Source organism: Ictidomys tridecemlineatus, chromosome 6 (genome assembly GCF_052094955.1).
Source record: "Ictidomys tridecemlineatus isolate mIctTri1 chromosome 6, mIctTri1.hap1, whole genome shotgun sequence".
Lineage (NCBI taxonomy): Eukaryota > Metazoa > Chordata > Mammalia > Rodentia > Sciuridae > Ictidomys > Ictidomys tridecemlineatus.
Window position 1 is genome coordinate 5,024,764 of NC_135482.1, and position 12,709 is coordinate 5,037,472.

Below are 12,709 nucleotides of genomic sequence, written 5' to 3' on the forward strand. Positions count from 1 at the left end.
TCAAGAGCCAAAACCAAAAAGGCCCCGCCCACAGGCCTGGCCCTAGGGAGCTGCCACAGCCAGGTCTTAGGAGGCTGCGGCCAGGCTGTAATGGCTGGTGACAAGAGAGGCGAGTCCCTCGTGCACCACACTGTCCAGTCTCAGTACTCCAGACAGCTGCCTGGACAGGTCAAGGTAACTCTCTTGGAAGCCTGGGGTACAGGGACACCTCCAAATCCAGGTAGGTCTGGGCCAGCAGAAAGCCTTGTTTGCTGGAGTTGGCCTGGTCCCCCGCCCCCATCCTGCCAACAGGGTATTTCAGGGCCACCCGGAGGGGAGAAGCTGGTGCCAAGCAGGTCAACTGGCATTCCCAGCCCTGCCAGTGTTGTCCTAGCAAAGCCGGTTGAGGACCCAGGCAGGGCCAGCATGGGACGCTGGGCCTGGGCTCAGCATCATGGGAGCTGTGGGAGCTCACGTCCTCAGGGCACGACCCACCCACCCTCAGGGTCTGCAGGGTCCCAAGAGGGTACTGAAGCCTGGCTGGTACAGCTTCACCTGGTTGTGCAGCCCAGAGCCACCCACAGTGACATCCTGTGTATCACAGCCCATCCCCTCCCCACAGTCAGGGGTCCCACAAAGGCCACCGTGTGGAAGGTTAAGAACTTTACTCGGCTTGTCAAGCCCTGTGCTCTGAGGGCGCAGTGGAAAGCGCAGGACACTGCCCCGGAGGTGGCTGGGCTTGGACCACCCCCAGAGCCACTGGTGACCCCTAGGCCGAGACCCGGACAGACCAGCAGGCCCATGTCGTGGCCACGCCACCAGGGGCACCTGACGGGCAGCGGGGCAGTCCTCGGCAGGCTGGCGCCTCACTCCTGGAGCCGCCCGCCACCGCGGCGGCCCTGGTTGTCCCTCCACACGCAGTAGTTGAGTGTGGTTGCGAAGGCCAGCCAGGCCAGGTAGGGGTAGAGCAGGCGGGCGGCGGGCGGGCTCACCCGGTGCCAGGCCACGGTGGTGGCTGTCGCCGCCCCGCTGATGAGCAGGAGGTCCACCAGGGCCTGCAAAGACAGGGACAGGGTGGCCTGAGGCTCCACAGCCAGAGCGTGTGCCCAACAAACCCTCCAAGCTGGCCGGAGGAGTCAGCCTGTCTCAGACCCGTCCCACCCCTTGTCCAGGCCACGCCCCTCCTGCTACCCACCATTCCTGCCTGGCCCGCCCTGAGGGGGGCCGGGTGGGGTAGGTGACAGCACCCTGAGGGGACACAAAGTTCAAGGGGGGGTGGAGGCTGGGAGCCTCCAGCCTCCACTGAGGGCTGCCCTGGCCTCCAGCATTTCTGCAAGGCTCCAACAAACGCCCTGTCCCTGTGCAGCGCTGTCCCTGAGGTGGCCCTGAGTGGGCCAGACTTCCCGGGTGGATTTCACTTCTCAGCAGGAGCCTTTCGGAGCAGTCTGGGGCTGGGGGGCCCAGCGCGGGCGCCTGCCTGGCTCCGTGCCCAGCACTGGGGGAAGAGCCGCTGCCACTGGGAAGCACCAGGCCTAATGGGGGCTTCCCTCCAGGACGAGCCCGGGCCCCAGCTGGCACCTGACCACCCTCAACAGGGCCTGCAGGGCTCCCTTCTTCATGGGTGGAGCCTCAGCCCATGGGAGGCCCCAGGGCAGGGGTCCTCCAAGAGCTAAGCCCACAGACCCCCCGCCCCCCAAACTCCACCAGTCTGGAGGGGATGTCCCAAGTGCTCAGAGGGACATCTCCAGGGACCAGGAAGGAAGGCCAAAGGTACACTTACCCAACCCATTTGTCGGGCACCAAAGAAGATGGGGGGCCATGCCCAGTTCAGGGCCAGCTGCCCAGCGTAGAGGCCCAGGGGGACCACAGCCTCATCTGTGAAGCCCCCCAGCTCTTTCCAGACCATGTAGGAGCCGTACCTAAAACAGAGGCTTCTGGTCAGGACCTCACTGACCTCCCAGATGAGGTGATCGCTTGGGCATACCCTGCCACTGACTTCTGTGTAACCTCAGGGAAACTGCTTAACCTCTCTGGGCCTTTGTTCCTCAGAGGATTGCTGTGGGGATTCAGGTCAACACTTAGTGCAGAACCTGGCACGAGGGACTCTCAATAATTATTTGGCATTGTCACCTTCCGTGCCATGAAGGAGAAGCACATGAGCTGAGTGGGTGCAGAGGAAGCTCTTAAGCTAGCCAGGGGCAGCACAGAGGATGGGCCATTGGGGCAGGCCTTAGAGGATGAGGCTTTGCAGGGGAGGGGACGGGACATGCAAAGGCCCTGAGGCAGGTGTGAGCCTAGTCTGTGTGCCTGCAGGGTGGGGTCTGGGGCCCAGGGAGGGCAGATGGCAACCTAGTGGCAGGGGCCACAGGGGCAACCGTCACATGCCACACCTGCAGGCCCTGCCCTAGCACTTCCCTGGCACTGGCCCATTTCATCCTCAGGACATTGCTGTTTGGTGGCAGTGTCATCCCCCCACTCCACATCAGGAAACTGAGGTTCAGGTAGAGGACGGATCTCTCAGGCACCGGGGGACAGCGCAGCAGGTGACCATGGGGAGCCATGGGGTTGAGGGGCTGGGCCAGGTCCATGCTGCATTTGGATCTCCGAGGTGGAGGTGGGTCAAGGGCTGGGGGAGCCCCAGGAACTGGAGCCAGGTTGGGGCAGAGGACAGCAGAGACCCGGGAAGTCCTCAGAACCCGGCCCACTGGCCTTGAGGATCCTGGTGACACCCAGATTCAGGGTCATCTTCCCATCAGCATCCCCGACACTGGCCTGGCCTCTGCTACCTGCCTGGTGTACCTGGTGCCTGCAGGCCCATCCTGTGCTGGGAGGGCGCAGCTGGGATGCAAGGAACATTCCAGAAAGAGCAGGGAGCCGCTGGGGCCTCCAGGGGACACTCTTCCCCACCCACCACTTTCTTCCCTCTTCAGAGGACTCTCAGGCCTGGGGGGAGCTCCTGAGGGGATCCCCACTGCGAGCCTGTGTTCTTGGGCAGTCCCTGGTCAAAAGGAGGATTCTAGAAATCAATTTGGATAGTGCCTGGCACCGGGCAGCTCAAACGGAGCTGCCATCGTGGCTGCTGTTGGCCACCAGGGAAAAGCACCTGCCACCTGACCCAGCTGGCCCTTATACACTGCAGCGGCCCAGACAGGGGTGGCAGGGTCTGGTCCGCGGGGCCAGCCGCGGGCCACCCTCCCAGGGGGCCCAGGAGAGGGAAGCTCCTTGTGCCACCCGCAGGCCTGAGGCCCCCCTCCCTGCTCCCCTGCTGGGGAAGGGCCATCCTCTGAAGGGGAGATGCCCCCCAGCCGCACACCTACCCCATGGCTGAGTAGAGGGTGCCCCAGACGGGAGCCAGTGCCCAGCGGGGCGGGTGCCACGAGGGCTTCTGCAGGGTGGCGTGCCAGCGGAGGCCCTCCCCGCGCACAAAGTAGGAGCCAGCAAAGCCCCCCAGGCTGGGCAGCAGTGTGAAGCCCACGGCGGGCACCCAGGGTGGAGCCATGGCTGCTGCTCTTCCAGAAAGCTCTGAAAGAGAACACAGGGCTGGGGTGAGAGCGGTCCACTCCGAGGAGCCCGGGTCAGCCGACCTCCTGCAGGGTCTCGGGCGTCCCGGCTGCGCCGCCGTCCTCCATCGGTGTCAGTGCGGTTCAGAGGCGAGGGGGGGCCGAAGACTGAAGCCAGGGCGGGCCGGCACCCAGCCACCTCCCAGCCCTTCTCCTCTATTTCTATTTTGAGACAGGGTCTCATACTAATCTGCATAGGACCCCACTAAGTTGCCCAGACTGGCCTCAAATCGGTGATCCTCCTGCCTCAGTCTCCTAAATGGCTGAGATTACAGGCCTGGGCCTCTGTACCCAGCTCGAGTGGACCTGTCTCCACCTGAACTTATGCTCCCACCCAGAAGCCCCCAGCTGGCCAGGGGCTCTCCGGGGCCCCTCTCCCCCAGGCCTCCCCTTAGCCACTGGCCAGCTTTCAGGGTCTCCTGTCCTCTCAACCTGGATCTCGGGTCGCTGGCAGGGACCTCTCCTCTCCCCCTTGATCAAAGCCAGTCCGGGTCCCCTCCATCAGGAAGGGGCCCCCGGGAGGCGGAGCTTCCGTCCCGCCCCTCACAGTCATCGTACCCCTCTCCCGGCAGACGGCCGGGCTCCCCCACACCTCCCCTTCCCACAGCCTCTCTAGGACCTCAGCAAATCACTGACTCTCTGGGCCTCCGTGTCCCACTCTGTAGACAGGACGTTGGCACTGCCACCGTGGGCCCCGTCCAGTGGGCAGCACCAGGGAGTGGCTCTGTAGACAGATGACTCCCCACCCTCAAGCCACTGCCCCTTTCCTTGTGTACAAGAGATATAAAGTAGGCCGCCCTGCGTCACACCAAGGCCTGCCCAGGGCACGGTGCTGCTCCCACCCTGATACTCAGGACTGAGCGTGGCGAGGGTTCAAGGCTGGGGAGGTCCCCTGGCCCTCTCCTGGCCTCTCAGGCCAGATGCTGCCACCCAGAGGGCCACAGCCCTCCCCCTTTGGCACGGGCAGAGGGAGCTGGCTTCAGGCTCCCCGGGGTGCTGGCAGGCCGTGCCCCCTTGCTCAGCCCTGGGCTGAGGACCTACTGGCATCCAGCACTTGGCAGGGCTTGCAGCTGGGAGCCAGCGAGGCAGCAGGGAGCAGGGGATGGGCGTCAGGGGTCTGGATGGGGTTGAGGAGCTCAGCCCTCAGAAAGGGCAGCACTGACTGTGGCCAGGAAGGAGAGGCTACAGGAAGGTCAGTGAGCCCTTCCTGCAGAGGGGCACCAGAGGGACAGGCAGCATGTGGGGAGGAGGAGGTGGCCCACGTGGGCTGCAGGTGAGGGAGGGCAGGAGGTCGAGGTGGCCAGGGGCGGCAGGGTGGCTGGGAGAGGGAGTGCCTGACCAGGGCTCCGGAGCTCAGTGAATGGGGAAGCAACCTCAGTGCCCAACGACTGGGGACTCAAAGACTGGTCAACCCTCAAGTCGAGCTCTGGAGGACCTTTGGTTTCACTGACTTTACCTTATGTCTTTGTCAGTGATAGGGAGGGCCTCGAGCATGTCAGGCTAGAGCTCCACCACGGAGGGACATCCTGGCCCTCCTGAATGACGAGGAGACGACTGTTCTCAACATGACACGCAGCAAAGAAGGCAGAACCTGACCCTGGCTGCAGGAGGACCCAACTGTGGCAAACAGTAACAATGACATGGACACCCACTGCTTAAATTTAACAAATTCATTAAGACCATGTCAGAGGTCATCGGCATGCTGCAGAGGGGCACCAGGTGCCCTGTTCGGCACATCCAGACTCCCCTGGAACTTGGCAGCCTGGGCACACAGCGGGCCTCAGACACAGGAAGCAGGTGGGGAGGGGCGGGGCAGGGATGTCAAGGCAGGAATGGAGCTGCCCGACCTCAGGTCTCCTCGTGGTGACCCGGTGCCTCTTCCCAGGTGCACCTAGGTTATGTCCACTCTGCCCCTCACTCAGGGCCTCCCCCTCTCACAGTCCCTTCCATAAAGGTTAAAGTCGCCACTCTAAGACAGATGGACGTCAAGACCCCTTGATCCACCCTCAGAAGTAGGCACACTTCTGCCCCCAACACTAACTGCCCGCCCCAAGCCCGAGGAAAACCAGGGGATCCTGCAGAGGCACATTCTAAGCACAGGGGACCCGCACTCTGTACCCCACGAAGGGCCACAGTCACGAAGGGCAAAGTCAGACACAGAGGGCGTGTCAAGCACAGTGGGGGTCCAACTCTGCACCTGGAGGGCCATCATCACATGTTCAAAGCCAGCCTCAGCAACTTAAGGAGGCTCTAAGCAATTTAGCAAGACCCTGTCCCAAAATAAAAAATAAAAAGGGTCTGGGATGTGGCTCAGCGGTTAAATACCCCTGGGTTCAATCTCTAATATCAAAAAAAAGAAGAAAGAAAAGGCGGCAGCATCCCAGTCTGGATAGGACGTCACACATCACCCAGGGCCCCCACGCTGCCCTCTGTTAACAGAGTCAGCCCCTCCTGCAGGTCAGCCCTGACCCTTGGACATCCTGCTCCACCTGCTGCCAACCCCCCCAGCCTCCGTGCTCCTGCCCCGAGGACTCCCGGGCTCCTGCAGGCTAGTTTTTCTAAATTGAGGTGAAATTCACCAATTTAAGACCAACCAGAGGAAAGTGCACGATTCAGTGGCCTTTGGCATAATCCCAGAAAGTTCCCAAACATCCTCATCACTCCCTGCCCCTGCCCTGAGCCCCTGGCATCCAGCGATGGTCTGTCCTGGACACTCGATGGCCACAGGATCCTGCAGCATGTGGCCTCTGTGTCCGACTAGGGGTCTGTCCACCCTAACCAGGTGGCGGCATTCTCCCTGCAGTTCTGTGGACAGAGGCCCTCCTGTCGCCCTGCCACAGCACCCAGTGGGCCAGGCAATGCCCAAACAGGACTGGTATGGATGCCCCTGCCAGCCCACCTTAGAGCCACCACTCAAGACCCCGATGTAGAAAATTAGCCAAGGCCAGGCAGCCGGTGGCCTTCCAAAGGCCCCAGTCAGAGGACAGGATCTGTCATTGGGGTCCACAGATGGGGGGGATGAGCCCCAGGCTCCCACCCACTGTCTAGCTGCCCCCACCAGGGCCACACTGTGTTTATGCTCGACAGGCCCAGGGTATCAGAGGACCTGCCCTTGCCCTGCCCAAGATCAGGCGCCCCGTGTGGACAGAGCCAGCCCCAGGACGTTTCCTGGGGCCTCTTGGGGACTGCCAGCTCCTGACTCACACCTGCCTGGGGGGACAGGCAGCGGTGGGTGGTGCCCACCAGGCTGAGTCACCCTGGGCTGGGCTGGGCTGGCCAGAAATCAGCTCTGGGATGGGGCCCTGTGGAGGGCTAGAGAGGGCTAGGTAAACCCCTGGCAGGAACCGGATCTGCTCCTCGCCTCGGCTGCCTCCTGGGTCAGGGGGCATCTTCTGCCCTGCCCACTCCAGGGTTCCTGGGAGGCCCAGGGGAAGGAAGAGCAGGGCAGCAGGACCACCCTGGAAACTCCAGACGAGTGAGGGGCCCTGGGCATCCCTGTGGGGCTGCCTGCCCCACTTCCTACAAGTAAAGAAGTGGCCTCCAGGTTCAAACCCAGTCAGACCACAGCAGTCAAGAATCCCTGGACTCTCCCTGAGACCTGGGGCCACTCACCAGGAGCACCCCAGGCAAAGCAGAGGACCCAGGACCTGGGCAGGGGCAGTTCCAGGCCTGGCTCAACGCTGGCTACCCACAGGCCTCCCCAGCAGCCGCAGGGCGGGGTCATCTGCCTCTGAGGCTCACAGCTGCTTGGCCCCCGGGGGGGTCTCACTACTGGTCCCACTCTCCAGATGCAGAAGCTGAGCCTCAGGAAGTCACAGAATAGTCTAGGACTGTGTGACTCCAAAGCCCAATGCGGCCCTCCCTCCGCCCAAGCTCTGGGCCCCAAGGCCACTCACAGTGCCTGTGTCATGTCCCCTCGGGCTGCAGGATCTCACAGCCATCTTCACAGGGTCAGGAGGTTCTCAGGGCCAATAGCATCACTAGCTCCGGCCACAGTGCCAATGACCCAGCTTCTGGGCAGGCTAGGTAGGGGATGTGAACCTCCCCAACTGAGAGTGGCACCCTGGATCTCCTGTTCTGGTGATGCCTCACCTCTGGCCCGGAGACCAGACAGCTCCTGGGTCTCAATTCCTGAGCCTCTGTGTCCCCATCAGTGAAATGCCTGGGCTACCTCCTGTGCTGAGGCCTGATGGGAGAGTGACCCAGAACAGAACGGAGTGGACCTTTTCTGTCCCATCATAATGTCCCTGACCCCCCAACCTGGCCATGTGCCCAGCTCCCCTGCCTGGTCTGCCCTGAAGCCATAGCTCCCCTGGGGACTCGATTTTTAGAGTCAAGGCTAATCTCTTTGTGAACTTTTTCATTATGAAAGTAACCGGTGTGACAAGCAACAGGCCTAGAAGCCCCACGGCCAGCTGGCCGCGGGGAGGTCCGCGCTGGGGAAAGGGACTTTATGGAGAGTGACCCATTTTTCAAACAAAGAGTGCACCCAGGCACGGCTTGCACGACCGAAAGTTCAGTGCAAGAAAGGAAACAGAACCCCCAAATCCAAGTCATGGGAAAGCGGGGTGTGCAGAGTGTAAAGGTGGCTGGGCCTCGGCTCACCGCCCCCAGGGGCCCCGGTCCAGGTGACCCTACAGTCCCGGCCGCGGGCACAGGCGCGCAGAGGCGGCGCCGGGAACCAGACCCGCGGACCTCGGGCTGCCCGCTCCCCTCGCGGCCGTCAGCCTGTCCTGCTGCTCCGCCGAGAGTCCCCTCGGGCCTCCGGGAGAGGCGGCGTCCGCTGCCCGGCGCCCGCCCCCTGGAGTCCCGCCTCGGTTCCCCTCGCAGCGCGCGGGCGGGACACCCACCGGGTCCGCGCGCCGGGACCCCCGCCCGCCGCCCCTCCGCCCCACTCACCCGCGGGCGGCGCGGGCTCCTCCCGGAAGGACGCTGCGCGGCCAGGCGGCGGCTGCTGGCTCCACCCCGTCCCGCCTGGCCTTGGCCTTGGCCTGGCCTGTCGCCCGCCCACCCGCGCTGCGCCTCCGCCAACCCCCGCCGCGGGCGGGTCCCTGCGCTGGGCGTCGCGCCAACCTCGCTGTTCCCGTCTGTTCTATGGGGCAACAGTCACCCGTCTCAGGGGGCATAAAGGACAAAGCCAGCTTCGCCCCGGTTTGCTCAGCTCAGCCCTGGCCCCCATCTCCGCAGGGGCAGCCCAGTGCCTAGAGCTGTTGTCCCTGGGCACCCCAGTCCTGGTCCCCGACGCCGCTGCCTGTCTCTCTAGGCCCCATGTCCTCATTGCGGAAATGCATGGCGTGATAGGACCAGGAGCGCGCCAGGCCCTCGTGCCCCAACACAGGGCAGAGGGGAGACTGCCATTCTCACAGGGCAGAGCTGGGCTCCTGTTTGCCTGGGTCACCCTCACTCGCTGTGCCTGACCTGGCGTCCACCCTGCAGTGCCTGGTACCTGCACCAGCCACTGTGGTTCATGGGGGTCTTCCTGGGGCCCAGGAGAGCTCCAGCTACATCTTCCCAGGCACAGCAGCCTGGAGCCTCCTTGGGGACCAGCCATGGGGACAGCATGACTTTCCAGGGACCTGGCATCTTCCTCTTTGTGGCCCCTTTTTCCACTAAACACACACACACACACACACACACACACACACACACAGTTTTTGACTGTTAGCATAAGCACAAGTACAACCTGGGTTACATTCACTCCTCTTTCTTCTTAAAAAAAAAAAAAAAAAAGGAACATTTGTGTACCCCAGGAAGTATGGTGGCCCTCAGCCCAGTGCCCTGTGTTCCTACTGGAGAGGCTGCCAGCCCCGCCCTCTTCCTGTAAGGAACTGAGGGCTTGGCAGGATGACAGACACCTCCCCTCAGGCCCAGGGGAGGAGGCAGCACAGCCCTCCTTCAGCCTCACCCCCACTCTGCTGGGCTCTGTGCAGTGGGGCACCCTGAGAGGCAGGGATTGCTGTCCCCACATAGCTGCTCTACCCCAGGGCCAAGGGGCGGGGGGCGCGGAGGCCCCCCCCTCATTCCACTCACACCCCTTCACAGATGAGGCCACTGCAGGTCTTAGGATCCAGTCACTGGACTCAGGGGTCATAAAGGACAAAGACGTGGACGCAGGTGCTGAGGCCATTCTACTGTGCGTGCAGGCTCCCATGACTCTTGCCCTCCATCCCTGCAGACCCCACCTGATCCTGGAGCAGGGACAGCCCTCGCTGCCCCAGCTCCCCTCCTTCCCTCCGCCTCGTGTGATGTGACCACACCCTCCTGTAGTGGAATCTAGTCAGCACCTGGCACTTGAGAGTCCGCTCAGCTGGCGCCAAACTGACAACCCGCCCTCCCCACCCCTGAGCCTTTGCGCACACTGCGCCCCTGCCTGGAGCGCCCTTTGCACCCCCTGGACGTCTCCACGTGCCCAAGCCTGCGGGGGCTCCAGTGTGCACCAGGAAGCTCCTCAGAACTCTGACTCCTCCCCTGTAACTACCGAGCGCTGAGCTCAGGAGCCTGTCTTAGGCACTCGGCCTGTGCCCACCTTGAGACATGTCCTCCTGGGTGCTGGCTCTGGGTTGAGCCCCGTAGAGGATGTCACACACTCCAACCCAGCCCCTGGCTCACTACATGGGGAAGGAGATATGGAAAACTCCCTCGAAATTCCCAGAGGACTCTTGCTCACATGCTCGGAGAGGTGAAGACACATGCCCACTTGCGCACAGCGTGCACTCAGGGTTCGTACCCAGGAAGTCCAGCCCACTCTCAGCTACAGTGTCATTGTTTTTTTTTGTGGGGGCGGCTCTGAGTGCAAACTGAACACAGTGTTTCCTGGTATTTATGTATATGGCTGCTTTATCACATAAGTAATCCATGTTTATTATAAAAGAATTAGAAAGTACAAAAAAAGAAAAAATTAAAACCACAGCCACCCACTTCCCAGCACCTGGACGGAAGCCCCGGGAGGGAGCCCAGGTGCAGCTTCCGGCAAGAGGACCCTCCCCTGGAAATAGTTTTGTAACTTCTCTTCTTCCCCTTACAATAAATTAGATCTCTCTCTCTCTCTTTCATTAACAAGCATTTGTCTACATTGTTTTGTTTTTACTGTGAAATGTTCTCAACAGAAATATCTATAAAATATAACAATAGGAATGCCAGGCGGGGGTGCCAGAGTCCTGCATTGTATTTCAAGGCCCTGGGGTCGACCGTCAGCACCCCCTTCCCAAAATAAGGATGCTGGGTGTGTCCCCCACCCTTGGTTCCTACACAGACATCACCAGTGGCCTAGGAGGCTAAGGTGCCCTGACTAGTGATTCCGCCCACCCCTCAAAGGTCACCTTGGCCCTGATTTGGGGGTTGAATACGCCCTTGCCTCTCCTTACAGTTTTGTTTTATACCAGGGATTGAACTCAGGGGCACTCAACCACTGAGCCACATCCCCAGCCCTGTTTGTATTTTATTTAGAGAGAAGGTCTGAGTTGCTTAGCACCTTGCTTTCTGCTAAGGCTGGCTTTGAACCTGCCAAGCTCCTGTCTCAGCCTCCCGAGCCGCTGGGATGACAAGCCTGCACCATGGCACCCGGCTCCTGATGGTTTTATTAGTGCCACCTCAGGACATTCCCCTGCTTGCTTTTGAGCAGCTGAGGAGCAGCACACACCTGGCTGGGGAGGAGCCAGGAGGTGGTCTCCTGGGAAGGTAAGACTCCGTTAAACCTCAGGGCACAGACCGGCCTCAGCCTCCAGGAGCACTGGCGGGAGTCCCCAGTGGGGCGTCAGAGGACAGGGCTGTGGGTATCCTTGTTGGGATGCCCGGGGGCCTCAGAACTGTCTAAGGACATGGAGCAGAAAATGGTCAGGGGCCTGCTCTGTTTTGTCTTCTTGCTCCTGAGCTCACTGCACGGTATTCGGATCTCAGGAGCAGGGTGTGATGAACCCAGCCTAATTCCATCTTAAGAGTGGGGGCCGGGGCTGGGGATGTGGCTCAAGAGGTATCGCGCTCATGCGGCCCGGGTTCGATCCTCAGCACCACATACAAACAAAGATTTTGTGTCTTTTTAATATTTAAAAAATAAATATTAAAAAACTCTCTCTCTCTCTCTTAAAAAAAAAAAGATCGGGAGCCTCTCCCCACAAAGTTAGTTTCTGTTTTACTATAAATTACTGCAATTTCTAAACTTGTTTGGGATTCCTGCTCATGCCCTGACTCACCCATGCCTGGCTCCCCCTGACCACATAACAACCCTCTGAAACCTCAGCGGTGCCTCATAAATTCTGATGTTGGGATCTAAATTTACTCCCTACCTTGAAATATCAAGCCATGTGGATCATCAGCCTCCTGACTGTCTTTGCATTATGCTTGTCAAAATCCTGTTACTGTAAGGTCTCAAGATACCCCCCCCCATTTGCAACTTTTTGTGCTATAAAACCTTGTTCCTGGAGAGCTGGGGGCTGTCTCTGGCCCAGGGTTTTCGGGAGAGACAGTCACTGGCCAGCTTTTGTGTTCACGAATACAAGCCTGCTTTATTTTTATTTAAAATCAGAGTCAGAGATCTTTTCTTTGCGTCAAGGTTCAACAGTGACATTGGACGCTTCTGGACCAGGTAGACCGTGTGTCCTCAGCTGATCCAGGCAGCAGGGGCACAGAGTGAGGAGGACAGGGCGCCATCAGGTTGTGATGAAGAGAGGCCAAGTACAGACAGGCACCTGGGCCAGACTCACCACAAGTTCTACGTTTTTTTTTTTTTTTTTTTTTTTTTGGTACCAGGGATTGAACCCAGGGGCACTCAACCACCGAGCCACATCCCCAGGCCATATATATATATTTAGAGACAGGGTCTGAGTTGCTTAGGGCCTTGCTAACTTGCTGAGGCTGGCCTTGAACTCGCCATCGTCCTGCCTCAGTGACCGGAGTCTCTGGGATTCCCAAGGTGTGCCCCTTTACCTCTCATCCTGCTGCTCAATGGGCAGCACAGCAGCAGGGACCTTGATACTGACAGCTCTGGACACATCCCTGAATCATGCTGTTCCCAGGAGCCTGACATGCCCAGGACACACGTCACCTTGGGGTCTCCCTGCGCCAGACCCCTGGATGTCCTTGTCCTCTCTCCCGAATGGATCCTCATCTCCTGGATTTTATATCTGCTGTGGTTTGAACATTCCCACCAAAATTCCTGAAAATTAATCCCCATT

General features: G+C 60.4%; 1 protein-coding gene across 1 annotated transcript; it reads right to left on the reverse strand.

Annotated features, from left to right (window-relative positions):
* Nucleotides 1-629: 629 nt before the first annotated feature.
* On the reverse strand, nt 630-8,596 carry Tspo (translocator protein). The gene is made up of 4 exons (XM_078052604.1): nt 8,439-8,596; nt 3,297-3,501; nt 1,760-1,898; nt 630-1,034 (listed from the first exon to the last, which is right to left on the reverse strand). The coding sequence occupies exons 2-4, from the start codon at nt 3,476-3,478 to the stop codon at nt 846-848; spliced, it is 510 nt and encodes a 169-aa protein (XP_077908730.1). The 5' UTR covers nt 3,479-3,501; nt 8,439-8,596; the 3' UTR covers nt 630-845.
* Nucleotides 8,597-12,709: the final 4,113 nt, after the last annotated feature.

What these genes read in the sequence shown, in the direction of transcription:
- Tspo (XM_078052604.1), bottom strand. Translation starts at nt 3,478, where the DNA reads ATGGCTCCACCCTGGGTGCCCGCCGTGGGCTTCACACTGCTGCCCAGC. An exon ending in ACCCTCTACTCAGCCATGGG is followed by an intron (nt 1,899 to 3,296) that starts GTAGGTGTGCGG and finishes CCTCTGTTTTAG; the next exon opens with GTACGGCTCCTACATGGTCT. An exon ending in GTGCCCGACAAATGGGTTGG is followed by an intron (nt 1,035 to 1,759) that starts GTAAGTGTACCT and finishes CTGTCTTTGCAG; the next exon opens with GCCCTGGTGGACCTCCTGCT.